Raw genomic sequence first — 26995 nt, 5'->3', positions numbered from 1 at the left:
ACAGGACGTAATGTACTCCAAGATGGAATTACAGCTTTCGACACAGATGTAAGTCCGTCTGGTTCCAAGCGTTTCGAACATGTCTATGTCGTTTAGTGGATTGGGTCAGTTTTCTAGTTTTCTGTTGAATGCTAAAGCACGTTTCACTCTTATTCGTATCCGCGAGGGCTACGTCACGATTTCTATGAAGATGGAACATTTGCGACCCAAGTGACGTAGCCGGAAGGAAGCTGTAGTTCTATGTTTTGATGTGGAGAGTGGACCGGAGACTATCGGAAAAGGATTTTTACCCGAATGGATGATGTATTCGTCCACTTACATTAAGGCACCAGTAGCCTGGATTAATTTTTTTTAGGTAAGACTCTGGTAAACCACCACACATTCGTGGTACAGGTTCTGAACAGGTGACAGATTAGCTTCACGAGATAAAGTAGGGGGCGCTTAAAGAGGGCCAAATACGTTGGCTCGGGTTATGAGATGGCAAACCTAAAACACGTTGGAGAGTAAACGTTTGAGATCAATTAAAACCAAGACAGCCCGAGTGTCGGCTATTCCGGTTATGTTCTGCCTTGAATTTCCCATAAGAAGTCGCCTGTGCCCCGCTACAGGACACCTCTATGACATAATGCCTATTTACAGATCTATAGACTTGTACGTTTTTCGTATATTTTTATTAAGTTTATTTTTTATTATACTGTTTTATGGCGTTGAAACGAGCTAGCCCCAGATCGCCCCTTTTTCTAACGGGCTCACTCAAGAATGCATTGATAATTATGCAGTGCGTTTCAATTTAAACCCAGATAATTCAGAAAAGTTACCATGGTATAAAAGTTAATCGTTGCCATGGTATGTTGATCTAAAGAACGTGCACTGGAAACCCCTCTCCGTGATCACCGTCAGCCGAGTTGAATGTAAAAACTGCATTAGGTGTATTCGTCTCTTCAACATTTTTTTTTTTTTAAAACATTCCCCCCGTTAGTGCGTTTGTTTTGGCAATGAATCGGGTAGGGGGCCTGCACAGCCCCCAAGAGGGCGTGTGATAAGCGGTAACGTGCATTGTGAAAGCGATTTTTGCTTGTCAGCAAACCTTAGCTTTCCCATGCAGAACAGTCATGTGTCGAGAGTTTGTTTAGTTCTTTTATTCGCTCAAATCCAGTCTCATTCACGATGTGAACCGCATGGTAGCTTCTGATGAGTCCACACTTTAAGAGCCAGTCGGTCCAACAATTAGCTGTAGCTCACAGTAGAAAGAGGCACAAGACAGCCTCTGGCGTATAGCCTCTACTGGGCATTGCACTGACGAGGAGGACCACAGATTTGAAGGAGACAGCACATAGTGTGTCCGCCTGGTTTTCGTTAAGGCACAGACTTTGGGTGTATCGGGCTGAGGTTAATAATCCGTATTTTCCTTTAGTTTACCTCAGACCGGCTAACCTTGCCCACACATCAGGACCATATGATTGTGACCGAATCATGGGAGACGCAGGCAAAGAAGATTATAAAATGCAGTCCTTTGACGCTGACACGCAACAGCTGCTCAAGACAGCCCTGAAAGGTAAGTGCTCTGTTATGAGCATAGCTTTACTTATTTACTACAAAGCAGATGTCTCCGGCTTGGCTAGGCATACGAATGTGTTATGTCTTGCATGTTTTATACAAGGAAGCAAGTTCAAGGGAATACTGAAATCTTCACTTTTTGACAAATTGCAGCTCTTTTGGGGGAAAAACTTTCCTGGTGTTCCAAAGCAGTGGATACCATAACTGTGAAATATATTTCAGTCCACATGGTTATAGTAACAAAACACAGTTCCCAGCCTTTAACAGCAGACAGTTAAAACAAAGCGTCCTTTGGTACACAGAACATTTCCCAACCCTACACCTTAGATCACCAGGGGGAAGAAAACGTTTCCCAGTTGTTCCAAATTCAGACCAACCAGTCTCCGAGAGCTTACATGTTGACATGGTTGCGTACATGCATATTCTGTTTACATACTGCGTACATGCATAACTTGTTTACATCCCTGCATATCCTAAATGCACAGTTTGAACATAGAAGGTGACCACTGTTTACTCTTTTGCCAGAGACACGCATGGGTCCTCACACTAAAGTCAACTTATAGAATTAATTTCTATTCATAGTTCTACATGATATGCTTCCCAGATGCTGTAACTCAGATTTTGTCACTCAAACAAAAAAGTTACTTATCTTTGGTGGTAATCTTTCTGGTGCATACTCTACCTGCTGATTCCTTGCCTTGAGAATATCTCCAAGCGTCAGATTGTATCTGTAACTCTTTTTGTATAGCTCTCCTTTGTAATTATTGCTGAGGTGGGTTGTCTCTCACCACGAGTAATCCCATATCTTACAACGTGGATGCATGATTTTTACGATTTGGCAAAGTAGCAAGTGTTCAAAATAAATTTGCTCTTCAGGCAGCATCACATAATTTTGTTTTTCCAAGACCTGTTCTGTGCTCTAAGGAAAGAGGAAGTTCCCAGACCCAGCTCATTCCACCCCAGAACAAACAGATTATTTCTGCCCACTGTCCTGTGGAGTGATTATGCCACATGCTGGTTTAATATTTTCACTTTATAACATTTCTCTGGCACTGCGACAGGACATTGTGAGACTGCAAGAGAAAGTTACACATGGGGATGTGCACATTAATGTGTGCAGACTACTGTACAGGAATTGGAAGGAGAAGAAGGCTTTTCAGTTACTGCTGCACATTATATAGGTGTATGAGTAAAGTATGCACAGCTGCTGCGATGCCAGTATTGCTCTTTTTCTGAGGCTTGCACTGCTGCTACATTATGTACTGTTGCTACATTATGTACTGTGTGTGTCTGCATTGCTGCTACATGTTTTTACTTGTTCTGTGTACTGAAGCAACCCCTGCTCAGCAGCTACTGCCACATCCATGCCTTGGTGCTGGGTAGAAGTGCACTAGTCTTACCCCTGCTGTGCCTGGAACGTGTATTAGTGAAACAAGTGTTTGACTAAACAAAATGAGAAACTATTGACTTTGTCAATACTTACTTAGAAAGTGCAATACGACAGTCTGCTAAACAATGCTGAAATAAGATGATACATAATTGGCCAACAAATGAGGATCCTTTTTGTTTTCAAGGTGCAATTATGCTGTGTTACCATAAATACCGTTTAAAAATGCATTAGTTTCATTCTCTATTTCTGTTATTTTTAGTTTGGGAAGACTAGAAAATATGGTAAAGAGATGCAATTTGAAAAGTTAATGGAAAGTGCATTTTGTGCATTTTGAAAAGAACATTCATTTTCAAAGCAGTTCAACACAAGTAAACTTGATAAAGGTACATGTTGAGCTAAATTATCATTGAACATAAGTGCCCAGAAAGAAAAAATATTACATTCTTAGAAGTAGCGCATAAAAAAGGCACTTGACCAGTGTTCAGAATCCTCTGGAATAACCAGAGCGCAACAACTGTTTGAACTGTCCTTAATCATGGGTCTGTTTCGTGTCTGCCCTGTTTAGGTCTCGCGTAGGGAGTGCTTGTGCGGTCTCTTCGAGACATGTTTTTTCGAGGGTAAGAGCATGAAGGTCCGCCCCCTTCCCCATCATTCTTTTTAATTGGCTCCTGTCCTTTGTAAATGGTGACCTTTCATTGGTCAATAGGCTTAGTAGTCCCTCCTTAGTACCGCCTTTTCTCTTCTTGTAACCTCCAATGAGAACACATCCTGTTACATGTGTTAAGCGCTAGGCTGTAATTACAGCCCTTAAATACGTTTGCCCTACCAGCAACACAGACACAGAGCACATGCTCTCCCCTCCTCTTTTTAAAAAATAATTTATCCAGCATGACACACCTTGGTAAGAAATATGGCAGCCGTGCTTTTCTTTTGTTATATGCTGGCGGAATGCGGCTGCCTGCCTTTCTTTTTCTATTTTTTTACAATGGCAGTACCTGAACTTTAGCTTTAAATATCTTAAGCTAAAGCACAGATGCCGCAAATGCTTTAAAAGTAAACAAATAGGGGGGGAAATTGAATTTTTCCCTGTTTGTTTACTTTTGAAGCAATCGCAGCACCAGTGCTTTAGCTTAACATATTTAAAACTAAAGCGCAGGTGCTGCCATTGTATCAAAAGTAAATTAATAAAAAAAGAAATGCATGCTGTAACTTTTTTCTCTATTTCTTTACTTTTGTGACAGTCGCAGCACCCGTGCTTAAGCTTTCAACATCTTAACCCCTGGGACGCGGCTGGAATTTTGCCGCGGTGCGGCAAAATTCCACACATGCGCAGATCGGACGGCTCCCGGCTGTCCAATGGAAATGCCCCCGTCCGAAGCATGCAAGGGGTTAAGCTAAAGTGCGGGTGTTGCAATTGCTTCCAGAGTAAAGAAATAGAAAAAAAGTTTTTTTCTATTTCTTTATTTTTAAAGAAATTGTGGTACCCGTGCTTTATTAGCTTTCAATATCACAAGCTAAAGCGCGGGTGGCATTATTGCTTAAGGTCTCACATTTGTGAGATTTCGAGCTTTTGGCAGTGTACATGACAATGTATTTTATTTGTGTTTACAAAACCTGCAAGTGGTGTTTGCGCATTGCATGCAGATTTTGTAAACATATAAATAAGGCATTATCATTTATTTATTTATTCGTTTTGTATAGCGCGACAGCTACCCGCTCGGGTTTCCCGGCGCTAGAAAGTCAAAAGCAACAAAGGCACTAACAACTCAGGGGATTATTGGTTAAAGAGCCAGGTTTTGACGGCTCTGCAGAAACGAGCATGACAGTTCTCGGCACGAATGTGATGGGGAAGAGAGTTCCACAGTCTGGGCCCTAAGCACGAGAATGAACTACCACCCATTCTGGATAGTCTGTGCTTGGGTGCATAAAATAAGTTTTGTGAGGATGAACGAAGTGAACATGAAGGGGTGTATGTTTTAACAAGGGACTGCAGATAGGACGGGGCCACTTCGGCCTTGATCTAATGCATGAAGCTCAAAGCCTTGAACTTCACGCGGCTCTCAATTCTGAGCCAATGGAGCTCACGAATGCGTTCTGTAATATGGTCGGTTTTACGGCAGCCACAAAGTAGGCGAGCGGCAGCGTTTTGGACCAGTTGAAGACGTCGTGTGACTGCCTTGGCAGACCCCAGATAGAGTATGTTACCATAATCCAACCTGGAGGTCACCAAGGCGTTCACTACAGACCTTTGGGTGTCGGATGGCAGCATCCAGAGGATCTTTCTAAGCCAGCGCAAGATGGTGAAACAGGTGGCTGCCACTTTATTAGCCTGACCTTTCATAGTTAGGCCATTATCGAGGGTCACACCCAGGTTGCGCATCTGCTCTGAAGGAGATGGGAAAGAGCCCATCTCAGCTGGCCAGTGCTTGGGACTCCATATATCAGGTTTGTTACCAAGGACCAGGACCTCAGTCTTCCCACCATTTAGCTTGAGCAATGCCAATAGCTCAAACTCTCACAAATGCAATACCTATTGCATTGCAAATGCTTGTTTTAAACGGTATAGCTGTCTTCCTTAACTGAGAGCCTTGGCAGGCATTGCCAATCCCCCAATTCAAGACCCTAGGGTCTAGCAGTTATCCTTGAATATTTCTCTCTATCCGACTTCTTGTTCAATAACAAAATGGGTTCTTACTTACCTATAGTAGTAGTTCTAAATCTTGAAGAATTTGTTGATTCACATGCATCCCTTCTACACTACCTTCTGAGGTCCCACATTGGGTAACCATATTGCTTATTTCCAGCAGTAGAAACCACAGAAGTCTGGTATGAAGTGCTTCTAAACAGTTATTATTAGATTAGTAATTGGGTCTATATGGTTCTTCCTGTTTATTCCATTAGAATGCTGCTGCAAGAGTCTTACATTTGCCACACAGTTTTCCTTGTAATAGGATTGAGGGCAAAACCTTTGGGGTATGGGGAGCTATATGGTGCAAAGACTATTTCAGTCTTTAATGCCCAATCCAGTCGCCTGAATCAAGAGTATGACTGTTTTTTCATGTGAACAATGTCACCAGCACTCTTGTTCATAACACTTATGGATAAAATGTTCACCACAATACTGATAGCTGGCAACATCTGCATGTGGAGAGTTCTAACTGCCATAGCCCTGTACAAATAAAGCTCAGTGGAATATGTTTTATCATAACTAATTAATATAAAGGAATGTCACTAAATTGCAATTTTTTTCAACAGATCCAGGGAGCGTGGACCTAGAGAAAGTAGCCAACATTATAGTGGACCAGTCACTGAAAAATAAATTTTTCAGTAAAGAATCTGGCCGTATGTGCTACACAATTATTCAGGTGAGTATAAAGCAGAATTACAAGTGTGGAAGGGGAAACACATAAAATCCCCCACCTAGAAGATAATGTATTAAGCGGTCTAGTTGGCCTCCTAAAGAGAATTTAGCTTTTGTCTTTTTTTGTTGTTGTTGCAATTTCTTTTTCTTTTGCCAGATATGGGGTTGTGTGTTCTCGTAAGTAAAGCTTTAGCATACCTGTAGTAGGGGTAATAATCTGTACTTTATACTCCACATGTCATTCCGTGCCTCCTCTGGGCTAGGAATCTATAGGGTTGTGAATGTTGAAAGGATTCCTCAATGTAGAACACTGGCTTCCTTACTGTAGGGCATGGGTTACATCTAAAACTTTTTATTCATCATGAGGGAATGTTCCCCCGATTATAAACCTTTAGAAAACCCCACCAACCTTCTATAAGGAATAGGGCGGGGCACACGAGTTGGAATGTCCAGCAGAATAGATACAACTTTGGCTCACACCAAACCCAAGGCTCATCATCCTCACCCAGTGAACCAACTAGCTTTCAAAACGCACAGCTCGGGTATCACAAAGGCAAAAACGAACCCAGGTAAGTGCTACTGAACCTACTTTACAAGAAGGGAGCTGGTAGGCAGCCCCACCTAAATGGTAAATTGATACTTGTATAGCGCACTACTCACCCGCAAGGGTCTCAAGGCGCTTGTACGAATACCGCTGTGGAACCCATCCTGGCATTCCCTGTGAGGTGTCCACTCCTGGGCACCCCCAAGGTGGAGGCCAGGCATCCTTAGCGTTGTGGGGGCCGTTGTGGAGATTAAGCAAGCTATTGCCCAGAGTTGCAGAGTGGGACTCCATGATTGGAATAGGCACGAGGCGAGAATTATCAGGTCCGTGGAATTTTGAGCCCAAGACCCGCCGAGGCAGGGAATTGAACCCTGGTCCCGGGCTAGACCTCTGCATCAGGGTCTGCCGCTCTAACCATTGAGCCACACTTCTCCAAATGGTGCAGGCTCCCCCTGGGTTTAGATTAAAGCTACCACCACTGTCCGTTACTAAAGCCTTAGTAGTGAGGGCAGTAGCTACTCTTTGTAAAATAGGGGTGCACTTTGTATGCCCTCTCAAATTCAGAGCCACAGTCTAGTGTCTCAATCCATGGAAATAGGGAGATCCGCTGTGGACGAGTGTGATTTCCATATTTACTAATGTGGCGATCAAGAACACCTACAGCAGCTTTTCAGTGACTTGCCAGATCATCAGCGTAGGACAGGGAAGCATACACTCCGGAGTCATGCAGAAGACTCTCTCCCCCCCCCCTTCAAAGTGCAGAATGGCTGATTCTTCCCCAGTCAAAGACTGATCGGGTAGATGAGCGGGAAAGGCTATCTGCATTCCCGTGCTGTAATCTTGCCATATGCTCCACAGTGAAATCTAGTCACTGCAGAGCTCACTGGAGCTACTTTGGGTTCTCTCCTTCATTGCAATCTGCCACTTGAGGCTTTTTTAATCCGCCTGTGCTACACATTTTGCCCCCAAACGAGTAAGGCCTGAAACTCTGAAGGTCCCACACTATAGCAAAGCATTCTTTTTTAACAGCAGAGCAATTCTGCTCACAGGGGAGAAGTCTGCAGTTGATAGAAGCCACCGGATGCTCCCTTCCCTTCTCACTGAGCTGGGCAAGAGCAACCCCAGATCCCTTATCAGAAGCATCTGTCTGAATAATTGAAATGACTCTTTATTTTTTTATTTTTTATAAAGCACAACTAATGCTTAGTCAAGAACTTCTAGATGCTTAGAACAATGTCGGCAGTGCAGTCTGTTGCTAACCAGCGAAAGAGAGCCAATAAAAAAACAGGTTTTTAGCTCTTTTTCGAAGTTTGAGGTGACTCTTGCATCTTGGGGAAGTTGATTCCACAGCTTGGCTCCCAGCACCATAATCGGCCGACCTTTTCTCAGAGACGGCTTAAATCTGGCAAGGAGAAGAAGATGGATATTGGAGAATCTTAGAGACCTGCATGGTGATCTGATATTAAGATGTTTCTGTGGACTTGAGTGACCAGAGTTATGTACCGCTCTATGAATCAGAGTTGAAGTTTTGAATTGGATACCATCATTGATCAGAAGCCAATATAGACCCTTCAACTTTGCCAAAACATGAGTCCGGTTTTTACAAAATATTGAGTCTGGCCACCGCATTCTGAACTATCTTAAGTATTTGTAACAGGCAGGTAAACCAGACAAAGAAACATGAAATAATCCAATGTGGCAGTCCCCAGGGCATGGATAACCATTTTCCTGGTTGCTAACGACAGAAAGCAGATTTTTTTTCTTTTAGTATTTTGATCATACCAAAATAGGACGCTGTACCTCATTGACAGGAATCGTAAAAGATTGTTGGTTGTTAAACTTGACCTAGAGGTTTCTAACCGCCTTTGCCAGAAGAGGAGAACCCCAATTCCTCAAGCCACCAACGCACATTCCAGAACTGCTGATCCCTACCTCAAATCATAAATTCAGTCAATGCATTCCCGAACTTTAATCAGACAATGCTTGAATCATTGTTGATAAGCTAAATGATTATCTGGGTGTCATCCACATAGGAAAACACCTCAAAACGAAGGTCTGGCCATAATCAGAGGCATTCAGAACAGGCGTTTTGCATAGTGCTGTCGTCAAGTCATCAAATGCCTTTTGACACACTTCAGCCTGGGCTGCTTCTCAGAGGGCAGACTGTTAAAGGGGCATCTATGTTCCTTTAGTTTGCTACAAAGTTCCGATAATAGCTAGTAAAACCCAAAAAAGCCATGTCTGTGTAGTGGGAACCTCTCAATCCAGTACTGCCTGGATGGTCTCCTGCAGGGGTCGAATTACCTACATGATGCCAAAGATAAAACAATAGAGAACTAATTCACTTAGTTGCCTTGATGGTCAGCTTGGCCCCCCTGCATATCCACCACCTCTATATGATCCTCCCATGAGTTGCTGAACATCATAAGGTCATTCAGGTTAGCCACACACAACTCTTCCAAGCTTGACAACACATGGTTGACCAGGCACTGGAAATCTACGGGAGCATTTTTCAGTCCAAAAGGCATAACCTTAAATTATAAGATTGAATATGCTACTTACCAGTATGCATCTGTTCTTGGCATGTAGGGCTGCTAACATTCATATCTTATGCATAGATCGCCGCCTAGTGTTGTGTCCGGATGATTGCACATTGTTGTCCTGGAAGAGTCTTCGAAGTATCACGAGATAGGTGGCTCCTCCCCTGGACTACAGTGCGCATGGGCATCGACTCCATCCCCAGATTGTTTTTAGCCATTGTGGCAGAGATGGAGTGAAACAGTGTAAAGGATCTCCATGCTAATGATGAATATAGAGATAGTATCTGCAGCCGCTACGGGCACCGGGGAGGAGGGCGGGCGATATGAATGTTAGCAGCCCTACATGCCAAGAACAGATGCATACTGGTAAGTAGCATATTCAGTTCGAGGCATGTGGGCTGCTAAATTCATATCTTATGCATAGAATACATAGCAGTCCCTCTATTAACGGCGGTTGCCCGTGCCAGCTGCAGAAGCTTGAAAGAGTGTCTTGAGAACAGCCTGTCCTACAGCTGCTTGCTGTTTTGAATGCACATCCACACAGTAATGTTTGGTAAAGGTGTGTGGTGTAGACCATGTGGCTGCTCTACAAATGTCTTCTAAGGGAATGTTCCCTAGGAAAGCCATGGAGGCCCTCAATTTGCGCGTGGAGTGCGCCCTTGGGGGTATTGTTAAAGTGCGTTTAGCCTTTTGATAACAGATTTGAATGCATTTAACAATCCATCTGGCTATTCCTGCTTTGGAAATAGGGTTGCCTTTGTGCTGTGCTGAGAAGGCAACAAAAAGTTGTTGTGTCTTTCTAAAGTTTTGTGTTCTGTCAATGTAGTACATTAGCGCCCTCCTAACGTCTAATGTATGAAGCATTCTTTCTGCTACTGTTTGTGGGTTTTGGAAGAATGCAGGCAGGTCAATAGTTTGGTTGAGATGAAACTGTGACACCACTTTAGGAAGGAATTTGGGGTTAGTGCGGAGCACTACCCTGTTGGAATGTATTTGTATGAATGGCTCTTGGATTGTGAGCGCTTGCAGCTCACTTACACGTCTGAGCGACGTGATAGCAATGAGAAAAGCCACTTTCCATGTGAGAAACTGAATCTCGCAGGAGTGCAGTGGCTCAAAAGGTGGGCCCATCAGCCTAGTGAGGACCACATTGAGGTTCCACACTGGAGCTGGTGGTGTTCTTGGAGGAATGACTCGCTTCAGTCCTTCTAGGAAGGCTTTGATGGCAGGCACCCTGAAAACAGAAAGGTGTTGCCTATTCTGGAGATAAGCTGCTATGGCGGATAAATGTATCCGAATGGAAGCGTACGCTAGATTGCATTTGTAAAGATGTAACAAATAGCAGATGATGTTAGGGATGGATGCATCCAGCGGGTTGATTTTGTTGTCTGCACAGTACATGACAAACCGCTTCCATTTAGCTGCATAGCAAGCCCGGGTAGTGGGCTTACGTGCCTCCCGGATGATGTCCATGCATTCCGGGGGCAGGTTGAGGTAGCCAAATTCTAAGACTTCAGGAGCCAGATCGCCAGATTGAGCTGTTGCGGATCTGGATGCTGAATGTCGCCATGGTTCTGCGTCAAGAGCCGGGATGTGAGATGCAGCCTTTGATGCGGTACCACGGAAAGTTCTAGAAACATGGTGTACCATGGTTGGCGTGCCCATGTTGGAGCAACCAGGATGAGAGTCATGGAGTGTTGCTTTAGCTTTCTTGCCACCAGCGGAATGAGAGGCGCTGGGGGAAAAGCGTACGCAAATTTGCCTGACCAGTTCATCCATATCGCATTCCCCAGCGATTCTGGGTGAGGGAACCTGGCGGCAAAGTTTGGCATTTTGCGTTTTCCCTTGTGGCAAAGAGGTCTATCTGTGGATGACCCCACTGCTGGAAGTACGGTTGGAGTACTGATGGATGTATCTCCCACTCGTGCATTTGATGGCTGTACCTGCTGAGCAGATCCGCCATCTGATTGTCCTTGCCTGGGAGGTGTTCCGCCATGAGGAAGATATTCCTCTGAATGGCCCACTTCCACATGCTCTGAGCCAGATGAGACCGCTGTGGCGAGTGAGTACCTCCCTGTTTCTGGATGTAGTACATGGCTGTCATGTTGTCCGTCCGGATCAACACGACCTTGTTGCACAGATGTACTTTGAAGGACTTGAGCGCCATGAAGATTGCCATCAATTCTAGGTAGTTGATGTGCAACATCTGTTGCTGGGTTGACCACAGTCCCTGCACCGTGTAGTGGAGCACATGAGCTCCCCATCCTTGGAGAGATGCGTCCGCCGTTAGGATTATCTGTGGCACAGGTTCTTGGAACAGTCGGCCCTTGCAAAGGTTGTGTGGATTCCACCAATGCAGAGAGTTGTATGCCCGACCGGTCACCAACACTAGGTCTGTTAGCTGTCCCCGAGCCTGTGTCCACTGATTTGCCAAGCATTCTTGGAGCGGGCGCATGTGCAACCTCGCGTGCGGGACTATGAAGATGCAGGAGGCCATCATGCCTATCAACTGCATGAACACTCTCGCTGGCAGGGAGTGTTGCGGTCTGAACTTTTGGATCAGCGACTGAATGCTGTCGATTCTGACTGGGTTTGGCTGTGCCATAGCAGTCAGGGTGTTTATTGTCGCGCCCAGATACTGCCGCACATGGGCTGGTTGAAGGTGCGACTTCGGGTAGTTTAGCGAGAACCCCAGACTGTGAAGCAGTTGAATAGTGTGGGACATGTCCGCGGCGCACTGTTGTTCCGACTTTGCTTGAACAAGCCAGTCGTCTAGGTACGGGTAGACATGTATGTTCTGTCTCCTGAGGTGCGCCGCTACTGTTGCCAGACACTTTGTAAACACTCTGGGGGCAGTAGTCACCCCGAAGGGTAGGACTTTGAACTGATAGTGCCTGTTTAGAATGGTAAACCTGAGGTATTTTCTGTGGGATGGGTGGAGTGGTATGTGGAAATAAGCATCCTTGAGGTCCAAGGTTGCTAGGAAGTCCCCTTGATTGAGCAGGGGAAGGATTTGTTGCAGTGTCAGCATGTGAAAGTGTTCTGACAGTATGTACATGTTGAGGGGGCGTAGATCCAGAATAGGTCTGAGGGATCCGTCCTTCTTTGGGATGAGGAAGTACAGGGAATAGACCCCCGTGCCTTCCTCTTCCACTGGCACGAGCTCGATTGCGCCTTTTTGCAGCATCACCAGTACTTCCTGCTGCAATAAGTGCAAGTGCTCTGCCGACATAGGACGGTGTCTTGGGGGAATGTTGGGAGGAGTGGATGTCAACTCCAAACAGTAACCGTACTGGATAAGTTTCTCACCCACCTGTCCGTGGTGATGGACGTCCAGACTGGCAGGAACTGCTGGAGTCTCCCCCCGACCGGTGTTGTATGGTCGGGGGGCAGTGACAGAGAGTCACTGTTTGTTGGCGGCAGAGGAACGGGAGTTGTTGTTTCCTCTGCCTCTGCCCTTGGCACTGTTACCTCTGTAACCCCTCTACCCTGCTTGGGGTACGAGGATTGTGCACCACCCTTCGCGTAATGTGTTTGTTGACCCAATTGTCCTCTGGTAACACCACGTGCTCCTGAGCGACGAAAAGTGTGTCCCCTGAATTGTTGAGACTGAAGCGCCCCCATGGACTTAGCAGTCTCGTTGTCTTTTTTAATTTTTTCAAGGGTGGTGTCCACATCTGGGCCAAACAGGGTGTCAGGATTGACGGGCTGGTTGAGGATTGTAGTTTGGATGTCAGGCTTAAATCCAGATATGCGAAGCCAAGCTTGTCGCCTCAACATGACGCTAGTGTTAATGCCCCTAGCCGCTGTATCTGCCACATCAAGTGCACACTTTATGGCAGCGTTGGAGATAAGCTTTCCCTCTTGTATGAGCATTTCGCCTGCTTCTTTAAACTCATCAGGTAGGTGTTGAAGGAGCTGTTCTAGGGTGTCGTAATGCGCCCTATCGTATGGTGCCAATAGTGCCTGCGTGTTTGCGATACGCCATACATTGGCAGCCTGTGCTGCCACCCTTTTTCCCGATGCCTCAAGCACTTTCGACTCCTTGTCTGGGGGAGGAGCTTCACCCGTTGTTTGGGAGTTTGCCCTCTTGCGGGCATTGGCGACCACCAACGAGTCCAGGGGCAACTGTCCTCGAATATATGCAGGATCTCCAGGTGCTGGCCTGTATTTTTTTTCGATACGTGGGTTCACCACCCTTGCCCTGGTAGGCTCCTTAAAGATCTCTGGGGCATGTTTAAGGACACCTTTAAGCATTGGAAGTATTTTAACTGTTCTCTCTGAGACTGAGAAAGTGTCAAATAAAAAGTCTTCCTCTACCGGGTCAGCATGCATGTCCACATTATGATTTGCTGCTGCCCGTTCGAGTAAAGCATTAAATGCAGCAGAATCCTCCGTCGGAGATGTACGTGTCCCAAAGCCTTGGGGATCTTGTACCACCTGATGTCCACTCTGGTCCCCAGTGTCGCCATATGAGTCCTGCTGAACATCAGGGTCATTGCCAACTGGGAAATTGTATTGGTCCTGTTGGTCATCATCATCCCCTCCTGATTGGTTGGGTGAAGGTGATGGACTCCGTCTCGGTGGTGGCAGAATAGGCTCCACAAGGGAAGGAATGTCTTGGGCTGGCCTCTTCTTTTTTACTGGAATAACATATGATTCCAGTGGTTGGGAAGTGATTTTCCTTTTATAAAGTGTCAGTTTCCCTGTGTGGGCATCGATGCAATGCTCAGATTGCTCCTCAGAGGCAAGATACGGGTCCGATAGGCTCTGTAGCGTTGACGTAACCGACGGTTTTGGCACCGACGTGGTTGCGAAGGCCTTCGGGGCCACCTTTGGTGGCAGGGTGTAAAGGAGCTTGCTTGAGGACTTTTGAGGTGCGTCCACCAATTTCGAAGCCGATGGCGTGGAAGCCGTGGACGGCAAAGTCTTATCCTTTATACGTTTAAGGGAGTCAGTAAGCTGCTGTGTAAAGGAGGCAGCGGGTTTTGGAACCGACGGCCGATCTTCGGTGGCGTCGGGTTTGCTTGGCGTCGACGAATCTTCGGCCGCAATGCGTCGGGGCTCCGATGAAGGCTTAGTCGCCGATGCAGCAGATCCCGCATCCTTGTGCCGATGCGTCGAGCCAGCGGCCTTAGTGTCGTGGGCTTTAGTCGACTTTGGGTCAGCCGTGCGTTTACCGGACGGCACCCTAACCGCGTCCGAAGGCGTCTCAAGAGGTTTAGGAGTCCGCGCCGGAGCAACCGCGGTCGGCGCTTGATGGACGGCCTTCTTGGAGGAGGGTTCTTTGAGCACCTTCTGCGGCGCGGTCGATTCAACAGCCTTCTTCGACTTTTGTGGGCCGGAGGTTGACTGAGTCGATGATGGAGCAGGCTTTGAATGTTGTTGGAGGACGTCGGCCATTTATTTATTTATTTATTTATTTATTGAAGTTTTGTATAGCGCTAGCTGGACCCGGGGGTATCAGAGCGCTTCACAGCAAATAGAGAAATGCAATCAAGGCAATAAGCAAATAATACAAGAATCGGACACGATAGGATGGGAATAAAGCCTGTACACCAACAAAACAACAGCAATAATAACGTAATAAGAGACGGAGTTCGGGGGTGAATCGGTTAGATTTGAGTACCGTAGAGGAATCGGATTTCTGCTGTTGCGAGATGGGCTTCTCTTTAAGCACCGGAGCGTTCAAGGAAGAGGGCTTTGAGTAGCGTTTTGAATTGTGGGAAGGAGGCGGTCGTTCTGATATGTGGGGGGATGGAGTTCCAAATCCTGGGAGCGTTCCCCGCAAAGGATTTATTAGAGGTCTTGCGTTTCTGTGATTTCAATGGGATGAGCAGGAGTGTGTTGGAGCTTCTGAGGTTCCTGGATTGTCCAGCCCTTTTGAGTTTAGAAGCCAGGTATTCAGGTTTGCCTGTGTGCAAGGCTTTATGTGTGAGGCAGGCTGTGCGGAAGTTAGCTCGTTGGTCAATCGGAAGCCATTTGAGTTCTTTGAGCGCCGGGGAGATGTGGTCAAATTTCCTTGTTCCTGTAATCATTCTTGCGGCAGCGTTGAGGGTGGAGTTGAGGGGACCCAGGTGTGACTTGGCTGTTCCAGTCAGTACAGCAATGCCATAGTCAATTCTTGAGAGCACGAGTGCCTGGGTGGCATGTTTCAGATCTTTGGGGGGGAGGAAGGGTTTAATTTTGTAGAGAAGTTTCAAGTTCATGAACGCGCTTTTGGCGGTTTTAGAGATATGCTTCTTCATGTCCAGTTTGGAGTCGAGAGTGATTCCTAGTGATTTTGCTGAGTCCGTTGGAGTAAGAGAGACATTGAGGGCATTTAAGGCTTTGAGCCATTCCACTATTTGTGGGTTTTCATCTTTGTTCGAGATTAAGAGAACTTCCGTTTTATCTTCGTTCAGTTTGAGGTGGTTGGCTGAGAGCCAGTGTTGAACCTCCATGAGTGTGGCATTAAGTCTGTGAATGTCAGCGATCGAAGTGGTTTCCAAGTAGAGTTGAGTGTCATCCGCGTACAGGTGGAAGGGGATGTTAGAGTTCCTTAGGAGAGAGGTGAGGGGTTCCATGTAGATGTTGAAAAGTTGCGGGGAGAGTACTGATCCTTGTGGCACACCTCTGTTGATGGGGAGGGGGTCTGACTCGAAACTGTTGATCTTTATTCTTTGAGAGCGGTTGTTAAGAAAGGAGGCGAACCATTTTAGGACCGTGTTTTCGATGCCCGCTCTTTCTCGAAGGACATTAAGAAGGAGGGAGTGATCGACCGTATCAAATGCAGCCGAGAGGTCAAGGAGAATGAGGAGGCTACATTGGTTGGAGTCGAGTGACATGTGCAGGTCGTCAAGGACATTTAGGATAGCGGTTTCCGTACTGCAGCCCTTTCTGAACCCTGATTGGAGAGGATCCAGTAGGTTCGAATTCTCTAAGTGTTGGGTTAATTGTGACAGCACACATCTTTCCAGAATTTTGGCTAGGAACGGAAGATTCGATACTGGTCTGAAGTTGTTCATGTCTGCGAGATCAAGGCCGGGTTTTTTGAGCAGAGGGGTGACTTGTCCTAGTTTAAGGCAGTCAGGGATGAGGCCCTCGCTTAAGGAGCTATTGATGATCTTGCCCCAGATTGGGGCTAGGGTGAGCTTCAAGTCCTTGGCCAGTCTCGAGGGAAGTAGATCGAGAGAGTGAGAGGAGGGTTTCGCTGCGTCGATAAGATTGCTTATCATTTCAACCTCGACCGGCTGGAAAGAAGACCAGCGGATAGATGATGTTACTGGGGTGTTGTGGATGAATGCAGGGCTCTGGATGAAGGAGCGGTCGATTTTGGCTATTTTTTCATTGAAGAAGCTTGCGAAGTTGTCACAATGGGTTTTGGAGGCAGTTAAGTTGGCCGCCTTGGGAATGGAGGTTTGGTTTCTAATGATGTCGAAGAGTTCCTTGGGGCGGTTTCTGGCATTGTCTAAAGCAGAACTGAAGAAGGAAGTCTTCTTACTTTTGATGTGAGAATAGTATATTTTGCGGGCTGCCTTCAGTTGGTCCCGATGCAAGGCCGATGGGTTGTTTCTCCAAGTTCTTTCCAAGGATCTAAGGTGTCTTCTTTCCTCATTAATGTCAGTAGAGAACCAAGATCTGGAGGGGATGCTTCTGGGTTTTTTTAGTTTCAAGGGAGCCAGCTGATCTAGGACAAGCTCTAGATTGGAATGGTAGAGCGAGGTGAGTTCCGAGGTAGAGAGGGGCTCCGCCGTGTTCGGGAGGAGCGTGCTGAGTCCTTCCTCAAGCTTGTCTCGGGGAACTCTGGTGGTGTTCCTGACCCATTTGGGGGGAGCTTGGGTGGGTGGGAGTGACGCGGCCGGTTGCAGGATGTGAAATAAAATGATGTGGTGGTCTGACCAGTCCACCGGGATGATGTGGTCAATCGAGAGTGCATTTTTGTTCGCGATGATGGCATCCAGGGTCGCTCCTCTGTAGTGTGTTTCTTCTGAGCAATGTTGGACCAAATCGTTGTCTTGTAGCAGGGTGTTGAGAGATTGAATCAGCGGGTTTTTGTGGTCGTTCCATCTTAAGTTGAGGTCGCCCATAATTAGATTGTCGTCGCCATTAAGTGCGGATTGGGTGATCAGATCCGATAACTGGGCTTTAAATTCGTTGGCATTGCCTGGGGGATGGTAGAGGAGATGGCACTGACGAGAGCTATGACCGTGGCATTTGATGTTGACCGATAGGCATTCGAAGGAGCTGTGCAGGTAGGAGGGAGCTTCAGAGACTGCGAGGTTGCTTTTGTAGATGATCGCTATGCCGCCACCTTTGTGAATGGGCCTGTCTTTACGTATAATTGAGAAGGCCATCTTAGGTTTGGTCGAGTCCGTTGGTTTCAGTTTCGGTTTCGACAGGACGTCGGCCATTTTAGGTGTGGTAGAGTCTGTAGGTTTCGGTTTCGACTGTACGTCGGCCATCTTGTGTCCCGTAGGTGCCGAAGGTTTCGCTTTCGGTTTTGATACGGGCAATGGCGGCTCCGCTCGAGTGTCCGTGGCCGGGCCCGAAGGCGGGGCCGGTGATAGCGGTGTTTGGTCGTGGGTAAGGCCGAGTGGCGATCCCGTGACCTGAGCCTCAATAACGTAGACCTCGGGGCATAGCTCCTCCTCAGAGCTATCTTCCACGGCCCCATAAACTTCTTCGTCGGCCCCTACCTCCTCGACGTATTCAAGGTCCTGGGCCTGTCCTTCGATGTAGTCCTCTGGATCGGCCTGGACCTCTGTCGACGGTGGCGAAACCTGGAGATGATGGCTATCGCCTTCCTCCTCGGGGTCGTCTAATATGTTGTCGGGTGCCGGGGTCGCTCGCTGGGCCTCAAGGCGCACCGCGCGCCGAAGCTTGAGCGTCTTCTTGGACCTGAACTTGGAGCAGGCCATGCAGTCTTCCTCGTTGTGGTCCGGCGAAAGGCATTTATTGCAGACCGGATGCACATCGATGTGTGGATATTTGGATCCACAGACGGGGCAGAACTTGAACGGGCTCCGCTCCATGAATAAGGCGGTCGGGTCTTGCTGCGACGAGAAGGCCTCGATGGCCGAGGAGTTACTTGACTCCGTAGATGTCCGGCTCAGAGAGTTGGACGACGCTGGAGACCGTACGCAAACAATACCGACGCAGGTAACGAAGGCCTTTTGGCCTTAAGATGAAAGTTTATCGGTTCCGACACGGAGACGTCGAAACCACATCCGAACCCAATGGCGGAAAAAAACAATTTGGGGATGGAGTCGATGCCCATGCGCACTGTAGTCCAGGGGAGGAGCCACCTATCTCGTGATACTTCGAAGACTCTTCCAGGACAACAATGTGCAATCATCCGGACCCAACACTAGGCGGCGATCTATGCATAAGATATGAATTTAGCAGCCCACATGCCTCGAACATAAGAATTCCCCAAAGGAGGCATTGATGTATAAGGGAAGAATTTTGTATTGTATGTAAAGTTTGTCTTTTTTAATCTGTTGGTGTTTTTTGTGGACCTCCGTTGGAGTTCCATAACAAAATTATAAATACATCGAATAACCTTAAATTGGAGGAGGCCCTCTAGGGTTAAGAATGTTGTTTTCTCATTGGCACCATGTGTTAAGGCAATCTGCCAGGAGCCACTGGTCAAATCAAAAGTACTAAGGTAGTTTGCTGCGCCCAAATTATCCACCAGCTCAGAAGAATGGGATCGGCATCAGTTTATCACAGTATTTCAGAGATGACAGTTCACACTGAAGCCCACGTCAGTTAGGCATGAACCCCTTCTGTGTTCACCCAGGGACTACGGAAGTGCTATACAATACCCTGGTCCAGCATCTTGGTCACTTCAGTCTTGATGCACTTTTGGACCCAGGCTGCTATCCTGTATGTCTTGCTCTTAACAGGTGGGATGCTCCCTGCGTCTATCGTGGACACAAAAATGAAAGAAGGAAGTTACCCCTATGTAGTTTCAGGTCCAAGAGTAGGGGGAAGCAATGAAGACTGTAAGAAAAACCTCTATTCTTACCTATATTCCTTTTACAACCGGCCTCTAGGATTCATACCAAGAACATATCCCCAAATCAATTTCTTACCACATTATTAATTACAAAAATTGGGTTAATGGGAAAACGCTGATGACATGCTGCCGCGTGTTAGAGTGTGCATCTTATTACACTGATTATCTACCGATCCATTTGGACTACCAGAAAGAAACAATGTCACTACTCCATAATCGCTAGACTACGGCTGCCGTCGTACACACAATCTGGTTTTCAATCCGGATAGAATCAGCCGGCCTCTTTGGAAAAATACAATGAGGTACCAACATGGTTTTTGGCCCAGTTCAGCCATTCCCCTTTGTTTGAGAATCTAACAGATCAGTTCAGATAACACCGGTCCACTTTCCTTTGAGATTAATATGACTCATATCTGGTCCTGATGAAGGTGGTTTAATTGATGTCCCACCGAAACGAGCGTGGACCACTTTTTAGATGTATGGGAATCCTACCAGAGACACACCCAGGCAAAGAATTTGATGGGATGCAATTGCGTTATCAATACAAAGGCCAAGTGTCTCTGAAAAAGGGCATAGGATCCTGCACACGTTTTGGATTTCCTCTTCTTTTTTCCCCTTTTTTGCTATATGAATGTCAGTATGGGTGAGTCGGTTTGATAGGTGAGATTGCAGTATTGATGGATGAGAATGGTTTAAATTGTCATTTTTAAGGTTGTATTGTCATACTTATTACAGTAATTGGATTTATTAGTCAGAGTTTGAAATCATACCAATGACATAAATGTTGACTTGTTGGAGAATCATGATTTACGAAGACGTCGGAATAACAACATATGTTTCTGTGATAAGTGTCATATGACTTTGTAAATATATAAATGTGTACAAATAATGTATAATCAAATATATATTTGAAAAAAAATATATTTTTTTATAAATAAACAGTTTTTGGAATTAATTATGTGGTAAGAAATTGATTTGGGGATATGTTCTTGGTATGAGCCCTAGAGGCCGGTTGTAAAAGGAATATAGGTCAGAATAAAGGTTTTTCTTACAGTCTATCGTGGACACAAACAAGCGTCAGCCCTGTGGTAAGGGAGGAAAGATGGTAAAATTGCCTTGGCTCTTCCTTTCACATTGCTTGCTGTTCAGTGGTCAGTTCAGAGGCAAATTTAACTCCTGCCACTGAACCATCTTTTTCATCACCTTGCAGTAAGTCAGGGAGTGGCTCACTCTCCTCTTCTATTACCTCAGCCATTTTAGTAACAGAAATCGTGTAATCCCTGCAGAGACACAGCTTCATTCAATTAACTTGGAACACCCTCTGGGGCTCCCATGCAGTACCGGTGTCAACTAAATAGATAAAATCGGAAATCTTCCTGAAAACCTACGACTTCCCCTCCAGATCCCGTTGACAGTTTGGCTTCAGGACCCAAACTTCCTAGCCCACCTGGAACCCAGTCGGCATAGCCTTCTGGTCATAGCACTCCATCAGCACCCGGGTGGCTTGAAGGTTGTCCTTCACTTTATTCCTGAGCTAGTCTCCAGAGGCCCAGGAGTTATGGTTGCCCTCTCAACCTCCTTGACCAAAGTTGGGCTTCTGTAGACCAGATGAGCGAAAGGAAGTTCAAAGGAACTCTACCTATCCTTTCTGCAGTATTACCCTGTAAATGATCAAAAGTCACAGCAAGAGGCGATCCCACTTGCTCCTGAGGGGTTCAGGCAGATTTCCCAACATGCTCCTTAGGGTCATATTAAAGTGCACCAGCAACTCGTTGGTCTAGATGTGGTATGCTGTGAACATCTTGTATGTCACACCTACTCCTTCCCACATTGCGGTCATAGAAATTACGTTTGCTCCTCTGTTGGAAACCACAGTCCGAGGAAGTACAACCCTGCAAAAGGTCCCTTGGAGAGCTCTAGCTACTACTTTGGCAATAGTGCTCCTCAAAGCCACAAGACTGTTCTTGTTACCTAATGAGGTGGAGGTTCAATCAGATCAACTATATCAATCCCAGTCTGCTGAAAGGATACCCCTGCCACAGGTATAGGCACTAAAAGTGACTTTCCGCGGGCCCGGCAGGTCTGGTAACACCTCCTCACATCCTGACCAGTAGAACAAAGGTGCTACCCAGTCTTTCTTCTTTTTGATGCCCAGGTGACCTGCTAAGGGTACTTCATGGGCTAACTGCAGTAGGAAATTCCCATGCATCTAAGGAACCACCAACCTTTTGTCGGGGCCTTGCTCAGTGCCAGCAGGATCACTCTCCAGGAATCCATCTTTCCAAGCCACCCTTAGGCTTTCTAACTACTCCAGTGTAGGCCTGTTCCCGGGAAACCTTCCACAAGTACAGAAAACATATCCTGTGCCTTGCAATCCTCCCGAGACGCTCCTGGTAGATGTTCCCATTCCAGTACCATATCTCTCTGGATTCTCACCCTCCTGTACAACCAGAACAGAAGGCCCAATCACAGGTGCTTGCTCAGAGGCAGCCATTGGTTCTGGCCTACTCCTTTGTGATTTCTCTTTCTCTGGAGTGCTACCCACTTTACTAAGACGCTGGTTTATAGTCTTTGCCTGGTGAGCACAGCTGATGAAATCCAAGAAATATAAGCATCAGGCCGTGGTATTAGCCTAGGTGCAACACGATCGTTTTAGAGAAAGCACTCCGCTTCGATTGAACCCCCGTGTTGACCAAGGCCTTCTTACTATTCCACTCTGTCAAGAGGGTACTCAATGTCATCGCAGCTAGCTGTCAGACAATAGCCCCAGGAACCAGGGATGAGCTTCTAAGGTTTGAGATATTTCAACTTAACCATAGTCTTGTGGGGACCAGTAACTCTCGTGGAAGGAACCTTCCTCCCAGTGACACCTGCCACACTCCTCTACCTTGTAGAGTTCGGATGAATATACTAAAAAGGCCCCTAGGTCTATTGCTCTGACATCCCTAGTGACTAAACTTAACTTATTTGAGCCTCTCTTTGTCTGCCCCCACTGAGGCACATTTGTTATCATGGGTAATTCTGTCTCTGCATCGTTCACGGGGTACTACTTCTTCGTGTCCCTCTTGGAGACACCTAAAGGCAAAAAAGAACCCAAGTAAGTGAGACTGCAGACTTTACCAGGAGGGAACTAGTATACAGGTCTTCCTATAAGGTACAGATACCCCATCACTACTGATTAATGCTGCACCACCGTCAGTCTACCACAGCCTAGGTAGATAGGATAGTAGCCACTCTCTGTAAAAGAGGGGTGCACTATACAAGCCCCGCCAAGCCTCAGTCTATGTAAACAGGGAGACCCTCACTGGACAAGTGTATGTGTCCTGTTCCCTGAAGCAGAGATTAGGAAAACCTACAGCAACTTTCCAGTGGATCCAAGTAGGACAAGGAAGCAAGCATTCCAGAACCATACCGAACACGTCCTGTCCCAACATTTAGTTGAAAGGTCATCTTGTCTCTGTCAGATCCTTACATGCTATGTGCCCTACCTCAATCTATGTGGCACATACCTTAACTACAAGACAGCTGCTGTTGTGGCCTGTTCAGCACACGCTGATGCTTGTTTGGTTGAATACAGTTAGAGCTAGTGTCGGTGCTCTGGTGTTAATTCTGGTTTGCCTTTTATTTTCTCTGAGATGTTTTAACGACGCATGAGTGTCTTTAACTATGCATCAGATAAACATTTAGTCAAACAAATTAGAAATCCTAAAGTGGGTACAACTCGGGTAAGACACATACATTTTAAATTGAAAGTCAGACTAAATTTGCAGTTGTTAAAGACACTGGAGGCCTGGTATTCTGCTACATTGATCTTTTTCTTGATTCTACTTGCAGGCTGAGACTAAGCAATCAGGACAGAATGTCTTTCGCAGAGGGCTTCTGAACCGCCTACAGCAGGAGTACAAGGAACGCGAGGAGCTGCGCTCCCGATCTGTGCAAGAGTGGATCTGTTATGTGTCTTTCATCTGCAACATTTTTGATTACTTAAGGGTGAATATTCAACTTTCCTCAGTAATCCTTTCCTTTGGTGACCACAGGTGGCATCATATTTTACAATCTGAGCTTTAGCTACATGGGTGAAATTCAGTAGTTTATATACACCAATATAGACACAGACTATCCACAGGTGTTACACTGAAATTTTTTCGGGAGTCACATTTTCATACATCAAGTCTACATGAGAATATGTATTGCAATTGGGTACAGGCGTGTGAAGACAGACACTATTGGAAAAATCCTGGGTTTGTATTCAAGGGCTTTAAGTGCAGGGAACTTTCACAAAAAGGAAAATGTTAACAAGTGCTTTTTCTAATCATTTGCAGGTTAATAATATGCCAATGCTGGCGCTGGTGAACCCAGTGTATGACTGTCTCTTCCGACTGGCTCAGCCTGACAGCTTGCAGAAAGAGGAGGAAGTGAGTGTAAACACTGGGGGGTGGGGGTGGGGGGGGTGGGAGAGTTTAAACTGTAGTGAACACAATAGAGACCGCTCCCAGCTATAGACCAAGTTAAATTTGCATTGAGGTGCCTAGTGATAATGAGGCATCTCACAAAAAGTGATAGACTGGCATCACACACCACCAGGTGTAATGCTTCATCATCTGCCAGTCCTCGCCCTCCAGAAACCGCGTTTGATGGAGGGCGGGCATGCACTTCTAAGTGAGTGGGGTCCAGAAAGTGAAAATTAAAAGGCCATCACAGTACACCCATAAATCCTTTATTCAAAAGAGAGTCTGTGTGGGATTAAAAACAGAAGATGTGGTGAGTAAGGATCCTATCTTCCCGTCACCGCTGTGAAATTATTTTAAGAAATAGGTCAACATGTTTCTGCCGATTGTCCCTGTGGGTACGTGGCTTTCGTCAGGACCATAAAGAAGGGGCTCCAATCTTACCAAACGTTGTTGGCAGTACCACTGTGTGGGTGTGATCACTAATCACTTTCCACTGACTGGGTCCATTAACCTATGTTAAACAAATAAAGAATTTATGATCAATAAAATCTGGTCTCAGAAAACATGAATGCAATCATCCACATTCCAAATAAATATTGTGGATTACAATACAAAATAGAGAAAGAAAAAGCTAGAACCAGAAATCAGTAGTTATGCTGAAAACTGGACTGGTTTCTATGCCAATGTCTTACCCTTCAATAAGGACAACTTGCCCCATGGGAGGGGGGGGGGGGAGTTTTCAGAAAGTCCCCGAGGTCACACTATGCTAGAGAAAGAAGACGGAATGTAATATATACAGGTCTAAAAAGTATCTAGACAGTAAAATTGTCATTATCTACTGTAGAACCATTAAAAAGCAACGTCAGAAGACTCACTGAACGAAGGAGCATTTTAAACTGTTCCATAGCTGTTGGTATTTTTATGATCTCAAAGTACAGTCTTCATAAACTAAGTGGTAATCCATGTGGTAACAAGATTTATTTCCTTTCTCAACTTAATCACCACACAGCATTTTCACTACCTTATCATTTACCTCATTACCAAAAGCCACATAGCCGGGATGCTAGCCATCTTGAACAGAAATTCCCCAACAGTTAACATTATTCTCAAGTACCTGTTTCTCTACAACTCCCATGTGTTATATGTTGAGTGGTCCAGTACAGTTACATACTCTTTCATGAGTTCACATTCAGCTGAAATAAGAATAATACGTAATTTAGATTCCATTTGCCACCAGTAACCCGCCTAGAAATCCTGCACAAAGCAAACCTAAGGACCAGTTATGGGCACCAGTATTTTACCATATTTATGCCTCTAATTATATTGTTGCATTACCTCAACAAGTGCAGGAATTCATAATCTCCTTAAATCCTGACAGACCTATGCTGGCACTTTGCATGACAATACCTCTCAATGGTTTCTTTTGCCCCATCCACCCTTCAGAGTTTACCGCCACTGAAGGTTCTTTCTTTTATCTTCAGGTGGACTGTCTGGTGTTACAGTTGCACCGCGTCGGTGAACAGCTTGAGAAGATGAACTATCAGCGCATGGATGAATTGTTCAGTCTCCTGCGAGATGGCTTTCTGCTGCAGGAGGGGCTTAGTTCTCTAGCGCAGCTCCTTCTGCTGGAGATCATAGAGTTCAGAGCAGCAGGCTGGAAGATGACGGATGCTGCCCACAAATATTACTACAGTGAGGTGACGGAATGACAGAGCTACGCCTATTGACACTTAACTGTGGAAGCCACAAAACTATTCAGGCATATTGAATTTTTTAAATATTTTTAAAGAGATTTTTGTAGTGTTTTTACAGAGGATTCTTACATTTCCCCATGAAAATAGTCATGCTCATGCTCTCCGGTAGAATGTTTTTTATAAGATGCTGACATTTGAATGAATTATTGCAATATCTTTTTAATAAGGACCAATGGCGAACAGTGTGCAGTATTTTATTTTTTAAATAAAAAGCGTTGCTACAGTTTGATGCTTTTCTTTCCCACGCGAAGAACTGACCACTCAATTAGATTTAAATGCATGTTTGTGGCAATGTTTTTGGTATTAGTTGACGGGAGACAGACTTAAGAGGGGTATGTGTCCAGCAAGCAAAACATCTGTCCAGTATTTGTTTTTCTTAACTAGCCAATGAGCAGGTGCTTCAAATAACAAAAACCTCCATTACAGGGTAACGCGTGTTCTTGCTTCACTGTTGCTTTGACCACTGGTAGGAATGATTTTGCCTCCTATTCTCAAAAATGTAATACTAATTTAGTACTTACCCACTCTATGATGAATAGCATGAATATTATCTGTATATCTGATGATGGAACGTCTAAGTTCTGTTTGGACTTATTAATAGTTGTAAGATAAAGCTCTCGGGTAACTGGATTGTCTTTTAGGGCTAAACAGTTTTTGCGCGAGAACGTTAAATAGTTCTCATGCAGCTTCAACCTCAGCATGCCTCATACAACCTCGTCTGACTTCCCCCAGCAGCCTTCTATCATCAACATTTGTGTCCAGTGGTCACTGTAAGGTCAGAGTTACCAGCAAGTACATACGAAGGTCTATTCAGCTCAGGTTATCCCATACCACCGGTGGTTGTGCTTGAAGTCCAGGTCAGTCCTTCAACAGTTAATGGGAATGGGAGTTGCTCAGCTTCAATTAAGTGACCCCTCTAGGGTTCTGTAGATATTTTCCAGATGTGCCCCTTACCACTGGTAGCGGTAGAAAGCAGAGACTTGCTCCCTACCACCAGCGATAGTGTGCAAAGGCCCTGTTTGCCTCAGCCATTTTGTGAAGCTCATGCTTCTTCTTGATCACACTACCCTGTTCAAAGAATGCATCAAGTAACTCCTGGGAGAGCTTCTGGTGCATAAATACACGGCGTGGCTTGTTCTCACGGCATTCTGTGATCAGCCACTTCATGGCCAAGTAACGACGGCGGCTGTCCTGTAGGGGTATTGGGACCTGTAAGAGAAACAACAAAAATGTTCATACAAATACTTAAAGCAATACACAATGTAATTTCTAACTGGGAGAGATTTGCAGAGCACTGTATGAGTTATAAAACGCTATAACCTGCATTCATGTTCTGAGTGTGTAGGGCAACATTGATGGGATTGAGAATCCCACTTTACTCGCAAGGGAATCATG

At 45.7% G+C, this 26995-nt stretch overlaps 2 protein-coding genes across 2 annotated transcripts in view; one reads left to right on the top strand and one right to left on the bottom strand.

Moving 5' to 3' along the window:
* The first annotated feature begins 214 nt into the window (after positions 1-214).
* On the top strand, positions 215-25824 carry MIF4GD (MIF4G domain containing). The gene is made up of 6 exons (XM_078654521.1): positions 215-355; positions 1415-1555; positions 6203-6312; positions 23230-23385; positions 23718-23810; positions 25328-25824. The coding sequence occupies exons 2-6, from the start codon at positions 1474-1476 to the stop codon at positions 25553-25555; spliced, it is 669 nt and encodes a 222-aa protein (XP_078510647.1). The 5' UTR covers positions 215-355; positions 1415-1473; the 3' UTR covers positions 25556-25824.
* MRPS7 (mitochondrial ribosomal protein S7) overlaps positions 25779-26995 on the bottom strand; it is a 132276-nt gene continuing 131059 nt past the window's right edge. The window contains exon 5 of the mRNA XM_078654520.1: positions 25779-26809. Coding sequence (XP_078510646.1) covers positions 26588-26809 — 222 coding nt within the window. The 3' untranslated portion in view covers positions 25779-26587. The remainder of the gene's footprint in view (positions 26810-26995) is intronic.

The sequence above is a fragment of the Lissotriton helveticus genome, chromosome 7 (genome assembly GCF_964261635.1).
Source record: "Lissotriton helveticus chromosome 7, aLisHel1.1, whole genome shotgun sequence".
Classification (NCBI taxonomy): domain Eukaryota; kingdom Metazoa; phylum Chordata; class Amphibia; order Caudata; family Salamandridae; genus Lissotriton; species Lissotriton helveticus.
Note: the sequence above shows the minus strand (reverse complement) of the source record. Positions and strands in the feature narration are given on the sequence as shown.

Excerpts from the sequence above, each read along its gene's own strand:
- MIF4GD (XM_078654521.1), top strand. The coding sequence starts at position 1,474 with ATGGGAGACGCAGGCAAAGAAGATTATAAAATGCAGTCCTTTGACGCT. Across the intron at positions 6,313-23,229 it reads TGTGCTACACAATTATTCAG|GCTGAGACTAAGCAATCAGG; the intron begins GTGAGTATAAAG and ends TTCTACTTGCAG. Across the intron at positions 23,811-25,327 it reads GCTTGCAGAAAGAGGAGGAA|GTGGACTGTCTGGTGTTACA; the intron begins GTGAGTGTAAAC and ends TTTTATCTTCAG.